Consider the following 24,176-nt stretch of genomic DNA (forward strand, 5'->3'; position numbering starts at 1 on the left):
TGGTCAAGTCGTAGAATTTAATCTATTAGATGTTTGTTTAGGGTTAGGTTTGAGGGTTTTGGGTGAAAGAATTGATTTAAATGAGACAATTGTGAATAGTGACAGTTGGAATATTTTTGAGGGTGAAATAGTTAATGTTAAGTTGATATATGATTATCTTTTGAAATTTGATGATGATGTTGGTGGTGTAGAAGTCTTTTGCAGGATGTACATTTTGTTAAGGATATCAGAATTCTTGTTACCTAATGAAAAGGGTATTGTTTTCCCAATAATTTTCCAGATAGTTGATGATATGGACAATATTGACGAATATAATTGGGGTACATTAGTGTACGAGTATTTGGTTAGTAGCTTGTGCATTGATTTATTGGCATTGAAGAATGAATCAAGTTCAAAGCATTTCCATGTTGTAGGATGTGTTTATCTTCTCTAGGTAAAGACATTATTGTTTGTTATTGTCTTTAAGTTATGATGTTGATTTTTCTTAACATGACATTGTTATTTGTTTGGTTTTTTTGCAGTTATGGTCATTTGATTATTTACTTGTTTGTAACTCAAAGTTCACATGCAAGATGAACAAGTTCCCTCGACTATTGCATTGCATGAATGTGAAAGTCAGTGACAAAGTCATAAGGAGTGCATTTGATAAGAATATGGTGAGGTCATGCTTAAAAATATAATTTTTGTTTGTGTTTAAAGTTACATAGTGTGTTGGCTTTATAATTACTTGTTGTTTTGTACAGTGTGTTGTTGATGTGGTAGTGTCAGATGAAGAACATGGTCATGATGTTGTAAAAGAAGCATTTGAAGAATTTGGCATTGCCTATAGAAAACAAGATTTGAAGGACAAGGAAGAGGTTCTTCATCTTCTCGAGTATGAAGAAGGCGAGATAGTTGAAATGAAACATTCAATTTCTGAATTAGAAGAAATGGTTGCAAAATGTAAGGATGTGGTGGGAAAGGATGAGTACTAAAACGATGCTGGTGATGAAGTTTCTGTTGATGACGACGATGATGGTGATGACGAAATGTTTAATGAGCCTTCCGTTAAGGCGAATCATGATGAAGATGTTTTTGTAAACAATGACGATGGAAAACATAGCAACATGTATGACCTATGAAGGCCCAACCTCGAAAGCGGTACAAGAGTGGTGTGACAAGAACACCTTTCCCTGTTTATGGAAATAAGAAGAATTTGAAATAACTAACATTGGGATGAGTTTTTGGGCATTTAGAAATGCAAATATGTAGTAATAAATTTATGCTTTTTGTTTTATATTAAGGGAATTACAATACGAAGCTTTATATGTTTTTGGTTAATTAATGCAGGCATGATGACTTCTATATGGTTGTTATTTTTGCAATACCAATTCAATGTACTTTATTTTGTGTAGTTGTACATAAGAGTATGGAATTATTATTCATAATATTGAATCACACTCCCCACATATTTCGTTTGTGGTCCCCAGTAAATGAAGCTGAAAGCAAGTGTGATGGTGTATGTATAAAAGTGTGATGTGTACTTATATTTGTATTAATTATGATGTATCCTTAATGCATGTGATTGTGTTGATTGAAATGTTTATTTACATCATTATTGTTAGTTTGATATAGTTATGTTGAAGTAATAATTGATCTAAGATCTGGAGTGAAGCACAGTAATATTCAGCACAACTCCCCACTTAAACGATCTTCACTATCCATTTAATATTATGTTGGGACATTTTCAAAAAAAAAGGCTACAAGGGAAATAAAAAAGTAGTCAATGTTCATTTGTGTGAAAATAATTTTTGACCATGGTAAGTTCTGTAAGATCCACAAAATTTAAATAATTAAATAAATAATTATTAATAAATGCGGGTAGTAAAAGCCTTTATGACATTAAATTCTGATTGGTATGACGTGGAAAAGTACTAGCTCAAGTGGTTAAGAGTACTTTGATTATATAAGAGGACTTGAGTTCAAGTCTTAAGTATGCCATTTGTGTTATACTTTGTTTTTGCTAATGTTAGATTTGGATGGAATGGGAAGGGTTAAAGGAAACCCTAACTGATCTAGCAGCCAAGGGTGGCTGTAAAACAGCTCATAATGGGACAATGAATGATAATTAATCATAAATTAAGTTGCATTTTCGTTTTGCATTATTGACCTAACTTTAAAGCACCATTTAAAAGGCAAAATTAGAGTATTAGGAAAGGTTTTGGCAAGGCTGAAATTATATCAGAAACAGAGCACGAAATTGAGAGTTTTGGTGAGTGTTGGGTGAGGTTTTGGGTTTGAGTTGGTAGAAGAGCAAGAAGGATATTGGCGAACAAGGAGGAAATAGCAAATTTATCAAATTAAGCAAAGAATTCAGGTTAGGGGAGTTTCACTTTGTTCTTAATATTGATTCTATGATTGTGCTTTTAAATAAAGGACTGTATGATGTTGTGCTGCCATGATTTGCTTTGAAATCTCGTGTTTTTGGAAATTTCCAGAAATTGCCTAGCGGCGTTGGAGACCTGCCAGGCGACACATGTCACAGAACCCAATTCTGGATTTTTCCCTATGAACCGCCTGGCGGCGTTGTGTGTACCTCCAGGCGACACGTACTGGTTGGGGCAGTGCTCTCGTTTTGGTTGCGTGATGAGAGATTTTACTGATTAAATTGGGTCCTGGTACAAAAATATAAAATTGTTATGCGGTTATGTGTTTGTGGAACTGAGATTGAATGTATGTGTGATGTGTTTATGAACTTGGGAATTTAGGGTTCATGTTGGAGTTAAAAATGAATAAGCATGATCTGTATTTTGATGAGAGCGTTGTTTTGGATGAAAGGATGTTAAAATGGAAAATCTATGAATTATGCGTGAAGTGTGCAAGTGAAATCATGACAGGACAAATGTTGGTAAAATAGTTAGGGGTGTTTTGAAATCATGACTAAAATTAAGATTGGGTATGAATATAATTACATAGAGAATAAAGGAGGTTGAAACATGTGAAAGGGGTAAGGGGAATATAGTGTAGGGACTGTTTTAAATACTCTGTGGTATATAATAAACGGTAATTCTCGTATGTAAGCTAATGTGAAGATGGGGAAGGTTTGCACTGAATTAATAATGTTGTGTAAGGAAATAGGATAAGGACCGTGGTTATGTGAATTCTGTAATTAGGATACGGGGTGATGCAAATTGGATGATTTTTGCATTAGCCTAATAGTAAGATAAGGAATGTACAGTACAATGTGTAATTTGGTTGATGGGATTGGCTTGTATGAAGAAGATTGATACTTGGAAAGTGGGCTATATTGCATGCTTCACTGTTTAGGTGTGTAAGGATATGTGCTATATCGAAAAATTATTGGTTTCATGATTAAATTGTGTGGATGTTAAAGTAGCAATAGAACCTTGCTTGGAGTGCCATAATTATACTACAAATTGGTGTGTTGTGTGATTGAGATCCTTTGGGGTCTGTTTAAGTGCCAAGAAACCAGTAGCATTGCGCTACTGGTATGGCGCCTGACGGCGTGGCCAAGCCGTCAGGCAGACGGAACACAAATTAATGACAGTAGTCACAGTGCGAGTAGGGCGCCTGGCGGTAGGGATGGTTCCGCTAGGCGAAATGGTGCAGCAGTAGCCCTGATGGTGCGTGGCGCCTGGCGGCAGGCTGGAGGTCTGCCAGGCGGTGACGATGTAGCAGATTTCCTGATGGTGCTTAGCGCCTAGCGGTGTGAGATGCCTGCCAGGTGGTCTGGACCTATATCCCGCTTAGTGGCGTGAGATGCGCGCTAGGCGGTTTTGGTCCAGTAATGGTGCGCGAGGAAGAGTTTCTACACAGCTTTAGGTGATGTTCATGATGCGAGGTTTTGGCTGTGGGCCCAATTACGAGTGCATCTTGTATTGGGGTAACACGTGACCACTCTAGGTTGTAGCCTGGTGGTTTAGGAAGTCCAGTGGAGTGTGCGAGTTGTGGCTCGTACAACGAGGTTCGGGGCGAGTAGACATTCGTGCAGCGAAGATCGATCATTGATCTCACTTAAAGGGTATAGAAATGATAGACGTCTAATGAAATTGCTGGAAATGGAGAAGTAAGGAAAAGGGAGAAGAGTACTAACCCGGGTTTTAAATGTTGAGATATTGTATTTAATAATATTTTGTTTGGTTTTATTTAAATGAGCTCGCCCTATCTGTGTGTGTGTAGCGATGATCATGTAACTTGTTACATGGGAACAAATGTTGATGCAGGTGGGCATACAGATGTATAGAGACAGAGTGTGGGCCAACTATGAGAGTTTTAATAATTTTCTTCATAGAAGCTTCATGGACTATTTTTGTAATAATTTTATAAATAGTTTATGATTATAATAATTGAACGCCGCGTTTTATTTATTATTGGCGTATTAACTTTGGATTTAAATTTTTCCCGAGTTTTGGGAACTTGTTGATAATAAATGAGGTTATTCTATTATTTTTGTTTTTATTTATTTTAATAAGTAATTTCTGGCTAGGACGTTACAAATTCAGGCTGATCAAAATAGTTATATTACTCCCCACTTAATACTTGTTTACCCCCCCATTAACAAATACTCTCGATGATAAAAATAAGTCAGTTAAGTGTGATTATGAAAGTGCACGCCCACATGTCACATAAACCAAAAGTAAAAAAGTAAAGTCAATGTGTATTGGATATAGGTTGATATCATAGCATATTGATTTTCAACCAGTGGATTAGGCGACATAACCCAATTGGCGAAGTTGATTTTTTTGGGTTCATATTGTACTATATTAAAAAGTGGAATGCCTTATCAGAATATTCATGATAACTCCCCACTTAAAGGTACTTGTCTCCCCATTTAAAAGTCAATGTTTCTTTTGTAGCATTAAAACGTGGAAGGGCTTTATCGAATTGTCATCATAAATTTCCACTTACACGTTGCACATTTGAGAAAAGTATGTGTGATATTTGTGACATGTGAAGTACCCATTTAAACATCCTCCAGCCCACATTTGATAAAAATTGGTGTGATTTTTGTGTGATGTGAAGTTTAGTTGCATGAACATCATAGTCATCATAGGTACCCACTAAATTGTCCTACACTCCCCATTTTATAAAAAATACTGTTATATTTGTGCGATGTGAAGTTTTGTTGCGTAAACATAAGAGTCATCATAACTTCACACTTAAAAGTCGTTCACTCTCAATTTCTTATAGATTAATCTTATATTTGTGGGATGTTAAGTTGAGTTGAATGTACATAATAGTCATGATAACAACCCACTTAATGGTTCTGCACTCCCCAAATGATAAGGTGTCATTTGTAAAATGTAGGGCCATTGGCCAAATAACCCAATCGTGGATAGTGTTATTGTGGATCAATTTTGTTGTCATGTTTAGTTGATAGCATGCGCTTATGTTGAAGGAGTCATTGATTTGAGATTTGGAGTTCATTAAAAAAATATTGATCACAACTCCCCAGTTATTCGTGCTATACTTCCCATTTGAAGAAGAATGTGCATTGCCGACAAAAGCCAACAGTAAATGTTATTAACAGAGTAGTCATCATAACTCTCCACTAAAACGTCTTGTACTCCTCATTTAAAAAAATTGTGATTTCCGGGTCATGTGTAATTGATTTCATAGTCCAAGTTGAATACCAAAATATTTACTTAAACTCCCAATTAATGGTGAATGACACCGTCAATAAAATTCATTCAACAAGTTTTCGTGATGAGCACAAAATATTGCTACACTCCCCACTTAAATTTCGTACAGTCCCCACTTAATCAATAAAGTGCAGTTTGGACTAAGTACTTGGAGAACATTGTTTTCTTTTTAGTTGGGACAGTTTTGAGTTTTGGAGGAATAGCAGAGACATAATTTTCCTCACGTGAACAAACCAACTTGACGTAGTTGATTTCATTGTCTTCGCTCCGTGTTGAAGTTCTTGTTCTAATACCAAAGCCAGATATAATAGCATAATTTCTATAAAATTGTTTAATGACAGCCAAGCTATCAAAACACATGTGCACTTTCGGTGCAATGTCATATGCGGTCTTATGTTCGACCCTTTCACTATTCACTTCTTCATTCTAGTTATGTGGTATTTGACTTTCAATATCTTCACCTAAAGAGATGTTATCTAGTAAGCCAAACAGTTCCATTACCATATTTCTTTGCTAACTTAGGTGCTTACAAATAAAATGACATACATTAAATCTTATTTTATGTCAACTTACGAACATGTGTGTAGGCTCTGTTTTTATTTTCAAATCATAATAAATTATCCTTTGATTTAAATCCTAAATAACACTTAACAGAAACAACAACCCATGTTCAAGTTATTCTCATATTTCACACAATATGGTTCATTAATGGGGAGATGAAAAAGGTATGAACGGAAAAAATTAATTTATTGACTAAAAAGTAACTCACTTACTTGCCATTCAGTTTGCCACTATAAGACCCGGGAAAAATTAGACTAAAGGAAAACATATGGAAAAACTTAATGACTTGATTAATATTGTTGATTTATTTAATTTAATTAGGTTATTAAATTATGAAATATGAAATAATTATTATTTGAGTGATTTAATTTTTTGTTGTATTTATAATAATTATTTAAGTGATGTAAGTTATTGTTTATTTATTTTTAGTTAACAATATTATATTTAAGGTCGATATGTGAGTTTATAAACGTGTGCTGCGTAACAAATAACAAAAATGCGTTTAGCTTAGTGGTTAACACTATGAAGTTTTGTGTGTAGGTACATGGGTTTGAGTTTGGCTGACCTGATGTAGTGGTTTTAATTAATTTTCTCTTTACTTCTTTATTTGGTTGTGGGGTCCACGAAAAGTTATAAATTTAAAATTTCTCTCTCCTCAAATTTTTTCGATACGTGAATGCATGCTACAGCAATTGCATTATTTTTTTCCTCCTTTATTTCTCTCTCCTTCGTTGGTCATGTAAATGTTGGTTGCTGTTTGCATTCTTTTATTGTTGCACCTGCAACTTTATAATCAGTTTTACGTGTTTAAACATTCGTTGCTGCCACCGAAAAATAAAAACGGCTTTTGGTTTTATTTCTAAGATTTTAATAGAAAGATTATGTTAGGGTTTATTAGTGGAGAGTGTAATATATAACCTAAGTTTTTAGGGTTTGGGGTGGAAGGAGAGGAAAGAAAGTGGCAAGTCAAAAATATGGAAGTTGTAGCCTAAAAAAGAACGGGTAAACGAGGTAGGGGAAGTTAGCCTTGTTTTTTTTTCTTATCGTTATGCACTTATTTTCTCTTTTGTTTAAGCTTTACAGTTTGTTGTTTATTCTTTTATTGTTTACGTTGTTGCCAAGGGTATTTCTTCCATAATGTTTCCAAGTTGACTATGGAGTGTAGGATTCATATTTATCGTGTTGGGGTTGTTTACCATGGGGTTTAAGAAGTATGTGCTTTGCTTTAAATCAATGTCGTCGGTGTTGTCAAGGGTGGTTAGTGGCCATAATGTACTCTTTTAAGCGGTCATGCGATAATTTTGGTGGTGTGGGCAACTTTGCAGTTTCAAACTTATCTTATAAGTGGTGGCAGTGGGTTTACGTACATGCGGGTATGCATGTTTGCATTGTGGGAAGAAACCCATTGGTTTGGTTAATTGGGTTCTTGAAACCTTTCTTCACTCATGCCTATTGGTTTATCGCTTGCCTTTCTCCTATCTTTGCCTTGCATGATTTCTCTCTCTTTCTACTATTTTTTTTCTTCTTAATTTTCTTCTTTCTTTCTATTCTCTTTCTTCTTTTTCTCTTTCATACATAAATGCATATAGTGCATGGGTTCCTTAATTTTTTTCTCTTTCTTTCTTTATAACCACCACACTTTAAAATGCTTTATGGAGGGACCCACGTATAAGTTTAATTCTTTCTCATCTAGACTTTATGTGCAGACATGAAGCATGTTCTTTCGTTCACTAGTTTTTTTGGTTTGGTGCCTTTCCTTTGTTTTCACTAATTTTCCCTGTTCACAATTGTGGGATGATTCGTTGCCTAAAAATAATTGCATTCTTTAATCTTTTGGAATGGTGCAGACCACCACAAGTAATTTCATATTTCCCTTTCTCTTTACTTCTTTCTATTTCTTTTCTCTTTCTATTTGAATCTCACGTGAATGCATGATATAAATTTGGTTCCACCTTGTTTCTCTTTCCGTTTGTAACCTCATTTTTTTCTCTTTCTATTTTGCAGCCATGCATTTATTTGCAACTTCGAAATTGTAACGGGAAGCATGGTAGTTTCTCGTTCCACTATTAATGTGTCAGGGCCTATGCATATTAAACACAAATTGTTTTATGAGAATAAAACTTTTCCAACTTAACTTCCGCATGTGGGGCTCGATGAGAGTTGTCAAATGTTACATTTCTTTCTCATTATAGACATAATTTTTCTCTTTCATTAGCTTTTGGTCTCTTCTTAGGGGTTGCAGTGGTAGTGTGCAATTGTGGTGTAGTCACTCCTATTTAATATTACACTTCATTCAAGTATTTTGTTTTTTCTCATTCACGTGAGATGTTGTTGTTCAGTGCTCTCTTTGATGTAGTTCTCTTATTCTCTAATAGTAGTGCATCACGTGTGTGAATTTCTAGCTATCTCTCATGTGTTGATTGGTTCATGGGTGTTTGATTGGATATCTGACATTTTATGTGGATGCATGGAGTTGTTTTCTTGTTTCATTGGCTTTTTGTAGTAAATGCCTTGATACATGATAATATTAAATAATGTTATGATATTATTTGGTTATCTATAATTATTAGTGTGACTTTGGTTTATTTGTATGGCATATGGGATTACATGGTATGGAGTTTAAGTGGTGGTTTGAGGATAATCAATTGAGTGTGATGTTATGTTGTGGTTGAATGAATGTCACGCGTTGGATTTAGTGTACGAATGTATTATTTGATAAGTTGATGGGTTATGTTATTAAACTTTAATTCCCATGCATGATGTGGTAGCGTGTATTTTGTTGGCAATATATAAATTCTCATGTGTTGCATGTTGAGAGTGTTTTGCCTTATTGAAAGCTCTTGGTGGAATTAAATGTTGTGTGAGATTTTCCGTACCTAGGAACCCAGTGAAGACTCTTTTGCCTGTGTGAAGCAATGGAAAGGGGTCCTATTCGTTTGTGTGAAGCAGTGGTAGATGATTGGTTTGAGTGTTGTACCCTCTTGCCTGTGTGAAGCAGTGGGGAAGGGAAAGATGTTTCACCTTATTTCGGCTCGTTGTTAATATAGTGTTCGATGTGCGATGCATCAACGTTTTTACTCATAATTCCTTGAGGAATAAGAGAAACAGTCTGGCTGCGATAGTGGGACATATCGAACCATTTGTTCTAGGAAACTAGATGTTGTTGTGGGGTGAAAGGCCGCAGAAAACCAAAGCTTGATTATGATCACTATGTTTGAAGATTTTTGATGAATGTGATGCTATGTTTGGTTTAGTATGATTGTTTGGATTTGTGATTTGTGTGTTCAAACCAAGGATGGATTGTGATCATAATGTTTCCGTGTTACTTGAATGCGACGTTGAGTATTATTGGACATATTTTATTTATGAATTTCTTTTATGAATATCATTGTTTATGGTTAGCTTACCCCTATTTATTTGTTTGTGTGTTTGTTGTATGTGCAATGATCGTATAACGTGTGTGTTATACGAGAGCATATGATAACGCATATGTTTTTGGCATGGAGTAGATCGATGAGAGGCTGGGGTGAACTCAGGAGATTTTATAATTTAATTAGTTGTTTTAAAACAGATATTCAAATATATGTAATTTTCTTTTGATCGCAATTGTCATTTGAATCTTTTTGACCAAGTGTCGTTTTGAACAATGTAATTTAAATCAAGTTAAAAGTTTTTTTATTAGTACATTTTCAACGTTAATCCTTTTCCATCAAATGCATTCATTTTCTAACGTTCTGTGACATCTCAAAATTGGGGTGTTACAGCCACCAACTAGCCTTTAAGGCGATGTCCGAAGTGGTGCAGGCGGGGTCTTTGTGTAGTTGGGTTTACCATTATGAGATATTAATGAACTGCATTGTCATAATGTGGAAGATGGTGCCATGAATGAGGAATCAGTGGTGGTAGGTGGGGGAGTTGGAAACAACTTTGGCTCTCACCGATGGAGCAAGAAGCACAACACTTTAACTACAAACTTACCCTACAAGAAAACTAAGGGTATTACGGTCATCACAACAAAAAACTTTTAGTATAAGTATTGGACCCGATGGTCCAACACTTTGCGGACCACCACCACACACAACTTTCTTCGTTTGGGCGTTGGTAAAGGATGTAAGAAACATGTTTTTGAATCATGAATTCATAATCATGAACTTCTGATTATCATAATCGTTGTATTAATTGTTAACTTAATAATCTCGATATAGTTATTCATTGTGTGATCATGGAACGGTGGGAGGGACTTGATGTAGAACACCAAGATTTGGACTCCTTCATCAAAAGATGCAACTCTGCAACAACACTTAATCCATGGCCTCCAGGGAATGTCCAAGCTGCAATGATTAACCGTGAGAAAGAACATGCTCAAAGCATTCAAGAATTTGCACAAGATATTGCCTCCACAACTTACGAACGAGATTTCAAATCAAATTCGTGGTTATGGGCTCAACAGTCCATCAAATTCCATGGTATTCGTTGTTCAAAAATTTTATATTTGTCCATATTTTTAGGAAGGCACTAAGCATTGATTGAAGTTGTTCTTTTTTGCAGGGCTTCTGAAGGACGGGAAGATTGAAAATGCAACGGAGTTAGGAAGTTGAAAATGCACCAATATTCTTCCCTTTGTGGCCTGCATTGTGAAACAAGGTAAGCCAAATTGGCTACGAGATATGCAAATATCTATAAAGGTATGACTGTAGCATAAACATTTCATGTTTTGTAAGCACATCCTTCAAATAATATTTCATATGTACTTAACAACAGGATACTAGTGCCACTGTATGGGCTAGTGTTCACAGGAAGGTGCTACTTCATCCAGAATATGGAAAAGATCTTAAAGTGGGACTGGTTTTGCTTTTGCACACCGTAAAATATATTTTACCTACCTTCAAGACTAGTTTAAAATTATCTGTCCACAACGCTATACACTATTCAGTTGACATGTTAATGCTTGTAATATGTTGCAGCTTTCAGGTCCCGTCCACGACTTTGCTATGTTAACATAACTGTCCAGAACATTGTCAAGGTGTGATTGACAATCCTAAATTATGTCAATGAAATATTGTCCCTTGTTTTCCACAAGCTGCATTTATATACAATTTTTATTTGTTTCAAATTAGATCTTCAAACCAAACATATGTGGACCAACGGATGAGCTTGTCCATGCTACTTTGAAGCCTGGCATTGTCCTCCATCCATCCATGGATCCCAAGGTTGATGACTTATTACGGAAACTTGTGGACCCGTCCACTCATACTCACAAGACTGACCATGGCGAACGTTCCTCTGACCCTCATGGTAGCTCGTCAAGCAATCATGGTCCACCAACAAAGAACCAGGAAATATAATAGACACTTTTGAGTAGTGTTGTGCTAAGTATTGATGCAATTACTATATTTTTGTTAGGATGTCGTTTATGTTGTTTCTTTGACTTTATATTTTGTGTCTGTTATTTTGAAAACGAAATTAAAAACTTAATGTTTGTTGCTATTGTACGTCCTTTCATAACTAAAAAGGTTGTTCAGTAAAGTGGGTGTCTGTGGCAGTTTAAAATTGTTAAAGTCATCATGTCAAACGTAAGTGGGGACCAACGAAAACATATGTGGGAGTCAACTTACAAATTATTAGCCCAACTTGCAGAAATTATTTAAATATGCCATTGGGTACACACAATTCATTGACTTATACATTTGTTCCAAAACTATTTTCAATCATCCAATGTCCATTCACTGACGTTGCTGTTTTCCTAATTAACAAATGCCAAAATACACAAGTCCAACAAAAGTGGAGAGTAAGGCATTAATATATGGGGAGTTATGGTCAACATTATGTTCAGAGGTTGCAGATTTTATTAAAGGTATATCAAATATCCTATTTGGATGACATCATTCATTCACTCACTCACTCACAAAGTAATTTCCATCAACCAATTTTCATTCAATGAAGTGGGTGGTAGTCTAACTTGACAATAGCCAAAAAACACAAGTCCAACAAAAGTGGGAGTAAGGCATACATATGTGGGGAGTAACGTTAAACTTTATGTTTCTAGATTGTAGAGTTTAGTAAAGTTAATTTAAATATCCTATTTGGATGACATTATTCATTCACTTACTCACAAAGTATTTTCCATCGTCCAATCTCCATGCACTAAAGTGGGTGGTTGTCTAACTTCACAACATACAACTCTAACGAAAGTGGGGAGTAAGGCGTAATTATGTGAAAAGTAACGTTAAACTTTATGTTTCTAGATTGTAGAGTTTAGTAAAGTTAATTTAAATATCCTATTCGGATGACATTATTCATTCACTTACTCACAAAGTATTTTCCATCGTCCAATCTCCATGCACTAAAGTGGGTGGTTGTCTAACTTCACAACATACAACTCTAACGAAAGTGGGGAGTAAGGCGTAATTATGTGGGGAGTAACGTTAAACTTTATTTTTATATATTGTAGAGTTTAGTAAAGTTAATTTAAATATCCTATTTGGATGACATTATTCATTCATTTACTCACAAAGCAATTTCCATTGTCCAATCTCCATGAACTGAAGTGGATGGTTGTCTAATCTCACAACACACAACTCTAACGAAAGTGGGGAGTAAGACATACATATGTGGGGAGTCACGTTAAACATTATGTTGATAGGTTGCAGAGTTTAGTAAAGTTAATCTAAATATCCTATTTGGATGACATCATTCAGTCACTCACTCACAAAGTCATTTCCATCATCAAATCTTCATGCACTGTGTAAGATCCGGGAAAATTAAATAGTTATTTAATTAATTATTTAATTAGGACGGGTAATGAGAATATTCAAAGTAATAAATGTGAAGAACTATGACGTGGAAAGGTATTAGCTCATGTGGTTGAGAGTACTTTATTGTGTGTGAGGACTTGGGTTCGAGTCCTATGTGTGCCACTTGGATGCTATTTAATTTATGTGTTTTTGTGTACTTATATATTGAACTCGTTTGGATGATGATAAACCCTTAAAATTGGGGGAGTCATCATGAAATATGTGGTGGTTGAGTGGTTATGTATTTAAATTGTTAATTGGTTGGTTATGGGTTCAATCCTTGCTAAGAACAAAACTAATTTTCTTTTTGGCAATTTTGGGTTGCATGGTATTGAAGGGACGTGGAAAACCTAGCTGCAGATGAAGGCAGCCCAATGGGTAGGAAATCATTCAATAGTGGTTCATGAGTGGTCATTAGCTAGGACACTTAAGGCATTTTCGTTTTTAGCACTTAGCACCTTAATTTGGGTAATAAGTGAGAGTAATAGTGAGAGAGAGGGTTAAAAGAGAGGAAAAAATAGCATTTAGGGTCGTGGTTGTCATAAGAGAAATCTGTTTCAGAGGATTGGGGGCTGATAGAGTGAGGCAGTGTCGAAATTGAAAAGGTTGGAATGGGAAGTCAGAGCTAGAGAAGGTTTGGTGAAGGTATAAGCACATCCATTCGAATTTGGGCCAAGAATTCAGGTTAGGGGAGTTGTTTTTCTGTCTTTTTAATTGTATTGAATCACTGCGCGATGCCTTTGCTTATTGTATGATCGTTGTGTCATTTCTGCACTGTTATATTGAGGTTTCTGAATTTTTCCAGAAATCGCCTGGCGGTTCATCCCGTACCGCCAGGCGGCTCATCAGGGATGAGCGTGTGTTCTTGTTTTGGTTTGAGTCGCCTGGCGGCGATGAGTTCCTGCCTGGCGGCGCGACCTTGATCGTGTTCTGTTTGATGACGTTGATGCTAAATTAGAATAGTGTAATGAACTATTGAGTGCCAAATGATTGTATAAGATTGCTTGATGGATTATTGTCATATACTCCTTGCGGGAACAATTGGGGTTATATCGGGGTCTTGTAAGTGGGATTGTTGCGTGAATTAGGAACCAACTGCGATGGAGGAATGTGATAATTATAATAGTGTTGAGTTAGACGCTGAAAAGGTTGGAACTGTATGGTGGTCATCTGGGAAGGAGGAAAATAGAATAGGTTTGTGGGAAGTGCAGAAACGCATTTCAGAGAGTCTGGGTCTGGTGTGCCGCCTGGCGGGGCTGTTCTATCCGCCAGGCGATGGCATGGGCAGGAGGCTATTTCGCGAGTTCTTGGTGGTGGGATTGAGAGTGAGGATTTGGGGTAGGTGAGGGTATTGATAATTGGGCAACATGGAAAATAGGGGAATATAACTGTGAGGATTAATTAAAGGGATGGTAAAGAGTAGAGGTATAACTAATCATGGTGTTGGGTTGTATATAAGGGAGGAAATGGAGAGGGAAGAATTGTGCTTACTAGAGCAGGCTTCTGGAAGCGTGGAAAAATGTGGAATTATGACAGTCTAAGGTTGATTAGAATTAACAGAGTTTAGTTAAAGATTGGGGCGGTATAACCAATAATGATGATAATTGGTTAGGTTATATTGCATGAGGGGTTATGAGAAAAGGATTCTAAGAGAAGGATGACTTAATACAGTGGAATATAACTTGTAATGTAATTGAGGCTATTAAATTGTGGACTGTGTTCTTAAATGATGGGATTGTTCGGGGTGAGGTACCTGTATTTGGGTATATATGATAATTGTAGGTTCGCCTATGTGAGAGTTGAGGTTGGGGTTTTTATGTGATCTAGGGAAGGGATTTAAATGATAAACTGGATTAATTGGAGTGTCATAAACCAGAAAAATGTTGTTCTGGTATGGCGCCTGGCGGTCTACTGATAGCCGCCAGGCGATAGCCTTAGCGTGGGAAGGTCTGCACTGAGAGGCGCCTGGCGGCACGGTGTGCTCCGCCAGGCGGTGACGAGAAAACAGTGGGGTCTGGGAGAACGCTGGCGCCTGGCGGGAGGTGAATACCGCCAGGCGGTCTGGAGCAATTTCGCCTGGCGGCGTGTGGGCCGGGCCAGGCGGAAACGCTGTTGTTCTTGCATTTGATGTGTTTTTTTGTTAAACTGACAATGATGCTTGGATCGGGGGATGCTGTGCCATGAGCGGGTAGGTTCATGGATAGTGTGACATGTGATGATATGAGCGGGGAGGTTCATATCAAGTTACTCTCACGTGAGGATACGAGCGGGGAGGTTCGTATGTTCCGTGCTCACGTGAGAGATGCCACGTGCGGGGAGGTACGGGGGCTGGTGGATCACATGTGTTGGACTACGGGCGGGTAGGTCCGTAGAGCAGGACTACGAGCGGGGAGGTTCGTAGAGGCAGGACCACGAGCGGGCAGGTTCGTGTGAGCATCAGATTCCCGAGTCCAAGGCTAACCAATTGTGTGACTTGAAGACTGTTAAGTCTTGGGGTTAGGGTCTTGGCCAAGATTTATAGATAATGATTAAGATGGGTAAATGATCTGTCCTGTGATTATATGCTTATTACTTTATTTTCTCAGCTCACCCTTTCTGTTTGTGTGTGGCGATGATCGTGTAATTCGTTACACGGGAGCAGATGTTGATACAGGTGGTGCTGAGGATGCTCAGATGGCGGAGTGAGGGCTAGCATGGGAGTAGTGCTAGGGTTTTTGATAAATTGTAATTCATGTTTAAAATACGAATTTTGATAGCTTGCAATCAGTTATGTATTCTGTTATGAGTTTTGGCGCGCTATGTTAACGAAATAAAATTTTCCCGCGTTGGGATTTTTATCGAGATGACTATTTAATGAAATTATTTATTTTAATATTTATTTTTAAGTAATATTCCCTAGGGATGTTACATTTGGTATCAGAGCAAACGTTTTGATGCTTTTGGGGCAAACTGGGGAGTGAGCTTACGTTTGTTGTGTGAAATTGATTGATGTATGCTGAATGTTAAATATGATAGAGTATAATTTGATCTTTAGCTGTTTGATTTTAACAGCTAAAATATGTGGCGTGCACAGGCAATGGCAAACAGGAGGCGTAGAAATACTGCGGGCGCTGATGAGATTGCTAATGCGATCCACAGGATGGTAGATGCTATGCAGCCTGTGGCAGCACCTCCGCGGGCTATGATTCCACCTGTCAGGCCAGTGACGATGGAGGACTTCATGCGTCACAAACCGGCTAAGTTCACTGGGAAAGCCACCCCAGATGAGGCTGACGCATGGCTTCGTGAATGTGAGAAGATATTTCGGGTGATCGAGTGCACAGAGGCACAAAAGTTAAATTTTGCCACCTTCCTACTAGTGACTGAAGCTGAATATTGGTGGATGAGTATGCAGCAGCAGATGATAAATCGGGCTGAAGATGTGACCTGGGCCAACTTCAGGACGAGGTTCCTGGAGAAATATTTTCCTGACAGAGCTAAACATGAGCGCGAAGCAGAGTTTCTCACCCTGCAGCAGGGGAGTTTGTCCGTGCAGGACTATGTGGAGAGGTTTGAGTACCTCTCGAGATTTTACTCCCAGACGGTGACGGAGGAGTGGCGCTGTAGAAAGTTTGAGGGCGGCCTCAAGCATGAACTGAGGCGTTTCATAGTGCCACTGAGGGTACGAGAATTCCCTACCTTGGTGGAGCAGGCCAAGAGTGTGGAGCAGCTGGAGAAGGGACCCAGCTTGGTTAATCGTACACAGAGGAATAATGCTGAGGGCAGACTCCAAAAGAAGCCCTATAGTCGACCAGCCGCGTCTTCATGGAAACCCAGGTGCTACAATTGTGGGGGTGAGCATCTACAGAGAAATTGTACTAGACCCGCCAGCAGTGGAGGCAGTGGCATGGGCACTCGTAATTGCTATGCCTGTGATCAGCCAGGACATTTTGCCGATAAGTGTCCTAATAGGAAGACTACCCCAGCATCCCGACCTCAACCATCCTCATCTGCCAGGCCGAGAGCAGCAGGCCAGGTTTTCGCCATGACCAGCACAGAGGCCACCCGGTCAGGTAATCTGATTCTGGACCATTGCTTGCTTTATGGTAACAGTGTGCTAGTGTTATTTGATTCAGGAGCTTCGCACTCCTTCATATCCCATGATTGTGTGAAGAAATTGGGGTTGTCCACTCGTGACCTCGGATGCGAGTTGATAGTCTCGACACCCGCATCTGGACAGGTTTCAACAAACATAGCCTGTGTTGGATGCTTGATGGAGGTGGAGGGCAGACGCTTCAAAGTGAATCTAGTCTGCTTGCCCTTGGAGGGATTGGAGGTCATACTGGGAATGGACTGGCTGTCTATCAACCACGTGGTGCTTGATTGTGGACGGCGCAGAATTGTGTTCCCAGAAACAGAGGGGATAGAGTTGGTGACATCTGGAGAGGCAGTGAAAGAGATGGAGAATGGGGCGACTTGTTTCGTGATAGTGGCCCAAGAGAAGAAGATGAGTACAGAAGAGCAGATCAGTAAGATACCGGTGGTGGATGAATATGCCGACGTATTTCCAGATGAGATACCTGAGTTACCACCCAGCCGGGATATAGATTTCTCAATTGATCTAATCCCTGGAGCGGGTCCAGTGTCGGCAGCGCCATATAGAATGGCACCGGCTGAATTAGCAGAGTTGAAGAATCAGATAGAAGACCTGCTAGAGAAGAAATTCATTCGACCCAGCGCTTCACCGTGGGGGGCTCTGGTGTTATTAGTGAAGAAGAAAGACGGTAGTTCTCGGCTATGCGTCGATTATCGTCAGTTGAACAAGTTGACAATAAAGAACAAGTACCCACTGCCTAGAATCGACGATTTGCTTGATCAGCTCAGAGGGGCAGGAGTATTCTCCAAGATTGATTTGAGGTTTGGCTATCATTAGATCTTAGTCAAGCCGGAGGATGTCCAGAAGACAGCCTTTAGATCGAGGTATGGACATTACGAATATGTCGTGATGCCCTTTGGAGTGACAAACGCCCCAGCTGTCTTCATGGATTATATGAACCGCATCTTCAGGCCGTATCTGGACAGATTTGTGGTAGTGTTTATAGATGATATTCTCATCTACTCACGGACTAGAGAGGAGCATGCTGATCATCTGAGAATTGTGCTGGAGGTATTGAGGGAGCATCAGCTGTACGGTAAACTGTCCAAATGTGAATTTTGGTTGGACGAGGTGCAGTTTCTGGGGCACGTAATTTCTTCACGGGGCATATCAGTGGACCCGAGTAAGATTGAGACAGTGTTGAAGTGGGAGAGACCTCAGACTGTAACAGAAGTCAGAAGCTTCTTGGGGTTGGCTGGGTACTACAGGAGGTTCGTGGAAGGGTTTTCTAAAATGGTGAGCCCATTAACTCAACTCACTAGGAAGGATCAACCCTTCTCATGGACTGATAAATGCGACGAATGCTTTGAAGAGATGAAAAGGAGGTTGACTACCGCTCCGATTCTGATTATTCCAGATACCAGCAAGATGTTTGAGGTATACTGCGACGCATCCTATCAGGGTCTGGGTTGTGTACTTATGCAGGAGAAGAGGCCGGTAGCTTATGCCTCTAGGCAGTTGAAGTGCACGAGAAAAACTACCCTACCCACGATCTAGAGTTGGCTGCTGTAGTGTTCGCTCTCAAGACATGGAGACACTATTTGTATGGCTCCCAATTTCAGGTATTTAGTGATCATAAGAGCCTGAAATACCTATTCGATCAGAAGGAGCTAAATATGAGACAGCGACGCTGGATGGAGTATCTCAAGGATTACGATTTCGAGTTGCTTTACCACCCTGGTAAAGCTAATGTGGTTGCGGATGCCTTGAGTCGGAAACGGATGCACATCTCAGTTATGATGGTGAATGAGTTGGAGTTAATTGAGAAGCTTCGGGATATGAATCTGGGTATGCAGCTGAGTGAAGATTGCATCAAATGTGGAGTGCTTACACTGACTAGTGATGTACTGGGAGTTATCCGAGATCGACAGAAGGACGATACTGAGTTACAGCAAATTGTGAGTTGGATAGGGACTGAGAAGGGGAAAGACTACCGGATTGGGACGGATGGTATTCTGAGGTTTAGAGATAGAGTCTGTGTGCCTGGAGATTGGAGGTTGAGGAAACAGATTCTAGAGGAGGGCCATAAAAGCCGTCTTAGCATACATCCAGGTATGACTAAGATGTATCACGACTTGAAACAGTCTTTTTGGTGGAACGGGATGAAGACTGACATCGCGGACTTTGTGGCATCGTGCTTGGTATGCCAGAAGGCCAAGATTGAACACCAACGACCAGGGGGTACACTTGAGTCGTTGGACATTCCTCAGTGGAAATGGGATAGTATTGCCATGGACTTCGTCACTCACTTGCCGAAGTCTGTGAAGGGGCACGACTCAATCTGGGTAATAGTGGACAGGTTGACAAAGTGTGCTCACTTCCTTGCTATTAATCAGAAGTGGTCAATGGATAGATTGGCTGAGTTGTACGTGAGGGAAGTGGTCAGGTTGCATGGTGTGCCGGCCAGTATAGTGTCAGATAGAGACCCGAGATTCACATCTCGTTTCTGGCAGTCGTTGCAGGCAGCGTTGGGGACTCAGTTGAGGATGAGTTCTGCGTACCATCCTCAGACTGATGGGCAGTCGGAGCGTACCATTCAGTCCTTAGAGGATCTGTTGAGGGCTTGTGTATTGGATCACATGGGTAGTTGGAGTGAGATGCTTCCCTTAGTGGAGTTCACATATAACAACAGCTATCACACCAGCATCGGTATGGCTCCATATGAGGCATTGTATGGGCGGCGGTGTAGGACGCCACTGTGTTGGAACCAGGATGGGGAATCATTGGTGTTGGGTCCTGAGTTTTTACAGCAAACCTCTGAGAAGGTTAGGGCAATCCAGGAGAGAATGAGGGCTACACAGAGCAGACAAAAGTCCTATGCAGACAAGAGGAGACGACCTCTAGAGTTCGAGGCTGGGGATCATGTATTCCTCAGGGTAACGCCGACAGCTGGTATTGGGAGGGCCATCAAATCGCGGAAGTTAACCCCGAGGTTTGTTGGGCCTTATCAGATCTTGAGGAGAATTGGAGTTGCAGCTTATGAGATCGCCCTACCACCACACCTGACGAATCTGCATAATGTGTTCCACGTATCTCAGTTGAGGAAATATGTTGCAGACCCGTCACACGTACTGGAGTCAGATGATATTCAGATCCGGGAGGATTTGACTGTGAGCACTGGACCAGTGCGAATTCTGGATTCACAGGTAAAGCAGCTGCGGGGGAAGGAGATTAAGACTGTGAAAGTGCTGTGGGATGAGACTACCCAGGAGATGACCTGGGAGATGGAGGATCGCATGAAGCAATCCTACCCGTACTTATTCCCTGGTAAGTTTTATTTTCGAGGACGAAAATCTTAAAAAGGGGGGTGTAATGTAAGATCCGGGAAAATTAAATAGTTATTTAATTAATTATTTAATTAGGACGGGTAATGAGAATATTCAAAGTAATAAATGTGAAGAACTATGACGTGGAAAGGTATTAGCTCATGTGGTTGAGAGTACTTTATTGTGTGTGAGGACTTGGGTTCGAGTCCTATGTGTGCCACTTGGATGCTATTTAATTTATGTGTTTTTGTGTACTTATATATTGAACTCGTTTGGATGATGATAAACCCTTAAAATTGGGGGAGTCATCATGAAATATGTGGTGGTTGAGTGGTTATGTATTTAAATTGTTAATTGGTTGGTTATGGGTTCAATCCTTGCTAAGAACAAAACTAATTTTCTTTTTGGCAATTTTGGGTTGCATGGTATTGAAGGGACGTGGAAAACCTAGCTGCAGATGAAGGCAGCCCAATGGGTAGGAAATCATTCAATAGTGGTTCATGAGTGGTCATTAGCTAGGACACTTAAGGCATTTTCGTTTTTAGCACTTAGCACCTTAATTTGGGTAATAAGTGAGAGTAATAGTGAGAGAGAGGGTTAAAAGAGAGGAAAAAATAGCATTTAGGGTCGTGGTTGTCATAAGAGAAATCTGTTTCAGAGGATTGGGGGCTGATAGAGTGAGGCAGTGTCGAAATTGAAAAGGTTGGAGTGGGAAGTCAGAGCTAGAGAAGGTTTGGTGAAGGTATAAGCACATCCATTCGAATTTGGGCCAAGAATTCAGGTTAGGGGAGTTGTTTTTCTGTCTTTTTAATTGTATTGAATCACTGCGCGATGCCTTTGCTTATTGTATGATCGCTGTGTCATTTCTGCACTGTTATATTGAGGTTTCTGAATTTTTCCAGAAATCGCCTGGCGGTTCATCTCGTACCGCCAGGCGGCTCATCAGGGATGAGCGTGTGTTCTTGTTTTGGTTTGAGTCGCCTGGCGGCGATGAGTTCCTGCCTAGCGGCGCGACCTTGATCGTGTTCTGTTTGATGACGTTGATGCTAAATTAGAATAGTGTAATGAACTATTGAGTGCCAAATGATTGTATAAGATTACTTGATGGATTATTGTCATATACTCCTTGCGGGAACAATTGGGGTTATATCGGGGTCTTGTAAGTGGGATTGTTGCGTGAATTAGGAACCAACTGCGATGGAGGAATGTGATAATTATAATAGTGTTGAGTTAGACGCTGAAAAGGTTGGAACTGTATGGTGGTCATCTGGGAAGGAGGAAAATAGAATAGGTTTGTGGGAAGTGCAGAAACGCATTTCAGAGAGTCTGGGTCTGGTGTGCCGCCTGGCGGGGCTGTTCTATCCGCCAGGCGATGGCATGGGCAGGAGGCTATTTCGCGAGTTCTTGGTGGTGGGATTGAGAGTGAGGATTTGGGGTAGGTGAGGGTATTGATAATTGGGCAACATGGAAAATAGGGGAATATAACTGTGAGGATTAATTAAAGGGATGGTAAAGAGTAGAGGTATAACTAATCATGGTGTTGGGTTGTATATAAGGGAGGAAATGGAGAGGGAAGAATTGTGCTTACTAGAGCAGGCTTCTGGAAGCGTGGAAAAATGTGGAATTATGACAGTCTAAGGTTGATTAGAATTAACAGAGTTTAGTTAAAGATTGGGGCGGTATAACCAATAATGATGATAATTGGTTAGGTTATATTGCATGAGGGGTTATGAGAAAAGGATTCTAAGAGAAGGATGACTTAATACAGTGGAATATAACTTGTAATGTAATTGAGGCTATTAAATTGTGGACTGTGTTCTTAAATGATGGGATTGTTCGGGGTGAGGTACCTGTATTTGGGTATATATGATAATTGTAGGTTCGCCTATGTGAGAGTTGAGGTTGGGGTTTTTATGTGATCTAGGGAAGGGATTTAAATGATAAACTGGATTAATTGGAGTGTCATAAACCAGAAAAATGTTGTTCTGGTATGGCGCCTGGCGGTCTACTGATAGCCGCCAGGCGATAGCCTTAGCGTGGGAAGGTCTGCACTGAGAGGCGCCTGGCGGCACGGTGTGCTCCGCCAGGCGGTGACGAGAAAACAGTGGGGTCTGGGAGAACGCTGGCGCCTGGCGGGAGGTGAATACCGCCAGGCGGTCTGGAGCAATTTCGCCTGGCGGCGTGTGGGCCGGGCCAGGCGGAAACGCTGTTGTTCTTGCATTTGATGTGTTTTTTTGTTAAACTGACAATGATGCTTGGATCGGGGGATGCTGTGCCATGAGCGGGTAGGTTCATGGATAGTGTGACATGTGATGATATGAACGGGGAGGTTCATATCAAGTTACTCTCACGTGAGGATACGAGCGGGGAGGTTCGTATGTTCCGTGCTCACGTGAGAGATGCCACGTGCGGGGAGGTACGGGGGCTGGTGGATCACATGTGTTGGACTACGGGCGGGTAGGTCCGTAGAGCAGGACTACGAGCGGGGAGGTTCGTAGAGGCAGGACCACGAGCGGGCAGGTTCGTGTGAGCATCAGATTCCCGAGTCCAAGGCTAACCAATTGTGTGACTTGAAGACTGTTAAGTCTTGGGGTTAGGGTCTTGGCCAAGATTTATAGATAATGATTAAGATGGGTAAATGATCTGTCCTGTGATTATATGCTTATTACTTTATTTTCTCAGCTCACCCTTTCTGTTTGTGTGTGGCGATGATCGTGTAATTCGTTACACGGGAGCAGATGTTGATACAGGTGGTGCTGAGGATGCTCAGATGGCGGAGTGAGGGCTAGCATGGGAGTAGTGCTAGGGTTTTTGATAAATTGTAATTCATGTTTAAAATACGAATTTTGATAGCTTGCAATCAGTTATGTATTCTGTTATGAGTTTTGGCGCGCTATGTTAACGAAATAAAATTTTCCCGCGTTGGGATTTTTATCGAGATGACTATTTAATGAAATTATTTATTTTAATATTTATTTTTAAGTAATATTCCCTAGGGATATTACACACTGAAGTGGGTGGTAGTCTAACTTCACAACACACAACTCTAACAAAAGTGGGGAGTAAGGCATACCTATGTGGGGAGTCATGTTAAACATTATGTTGAGAGATTGTAGAGTTTAGTAAAGTTAATTTAAATATCCTATTTGGATGACATCATTCAGTCACTCACTCACAAAGTCATTTTCGTCCTCCAATCTCCATGCACTGAAGTGGGTGTTAGTCTAACTTGACAATAGCCAAAATACACAACTCAAAAGAAAGTGGGGAGTAAGGCATACATATGCGGGGAGTTACATTAAACTTTTTTTTTTATAGATTGCAGATTTTAGTAAATTAAATTTAAATATCCTATTTGGATCACATCATTCATTCACTCACTTTCAAAGTAATTTACTTCATCCAATGTCCATTAAATGAAGTGGGTGGTAGTCTAACTTGATAATAGCCAAAATACACAACTCAAAGGAAAGTGGGGAGTAAGGCATACATATGTGGGGAGTTACATTAAACTTTATTTTAATAGATTGCAGATTTTAGTAAAGTTAATTTAAATATCCTATTTGGATGACATTATTCAGTCACTCACTCACAAAGTCATTTACGTCCTCCAATCTCCATGCACTGAAGTGGGTGGTAGTCTAACTTGACAATAGTCAAAACACACAACTCAAAGAAAAGTGGGGAGTAAGGCATACGTATGTGGAGAGTTACACTAAACTTTACTTTTATAAATTGCAGATTTTAGTAAATTAAATTTAAATATCCTATTTGGATC

The 24,176-nt window shown here is 39.7% G+C and overlaps 1 protein-coding gene across 1 annotated transcript; it reads left to right on the forward strand.

Moving 5' to 3' along the window:
• Positions 1-531: 531 nt before the first annotated feature.
• Positions 532-1,262, forward strand: LOC114183298. Its single transcript, XM_028070268.1, has 2 exons — positions 532-656; positions 744-1,262. The coding sequence occupies exons 1-2, from the start codon at positions 573-575 to the stop codon at positions 972-974; spliced, it is 315 nt and encodes a 104-aa protein (XP_027926069.1). The 5' UTR covers positions 532-572; the 3' UTR covers positions 975-1,262.
• Positions 1,263-24,176: the final 22,914 nt, after the last annotated feature.

Source organism: Vigna unguiculata, chromosome 5 (assembly GCF_004118075.2).
Source record: "Vigna unguiculata cultivar IT97K-499-35 chromosome 5, ASM411807v1, whole genome shotgun sequence".
In the NCBI taxonomy this organism is placed as follows: Eukaryota; Viridiplantae; Streptophyta; class Magnoliopsida; order Fabales; family Fabaceae; genus Vigna; species Vigna unguiculata.

Coding starts and splice junctions, on each gene's coding strand:
- LOC114183298 (XM_028070268.1), top strand. CDS start 573: ATGAACAAGTTCCCTCGACTATTGCATTGCATGAATGTGAAAGTCAGT. Junction 657..743: donor GTGCATTTGATAAGAATATG/GTGAGGTCATGC, acceptor TGTTTTGTACAG/TGTGTTGTTGATGTGGTAGT.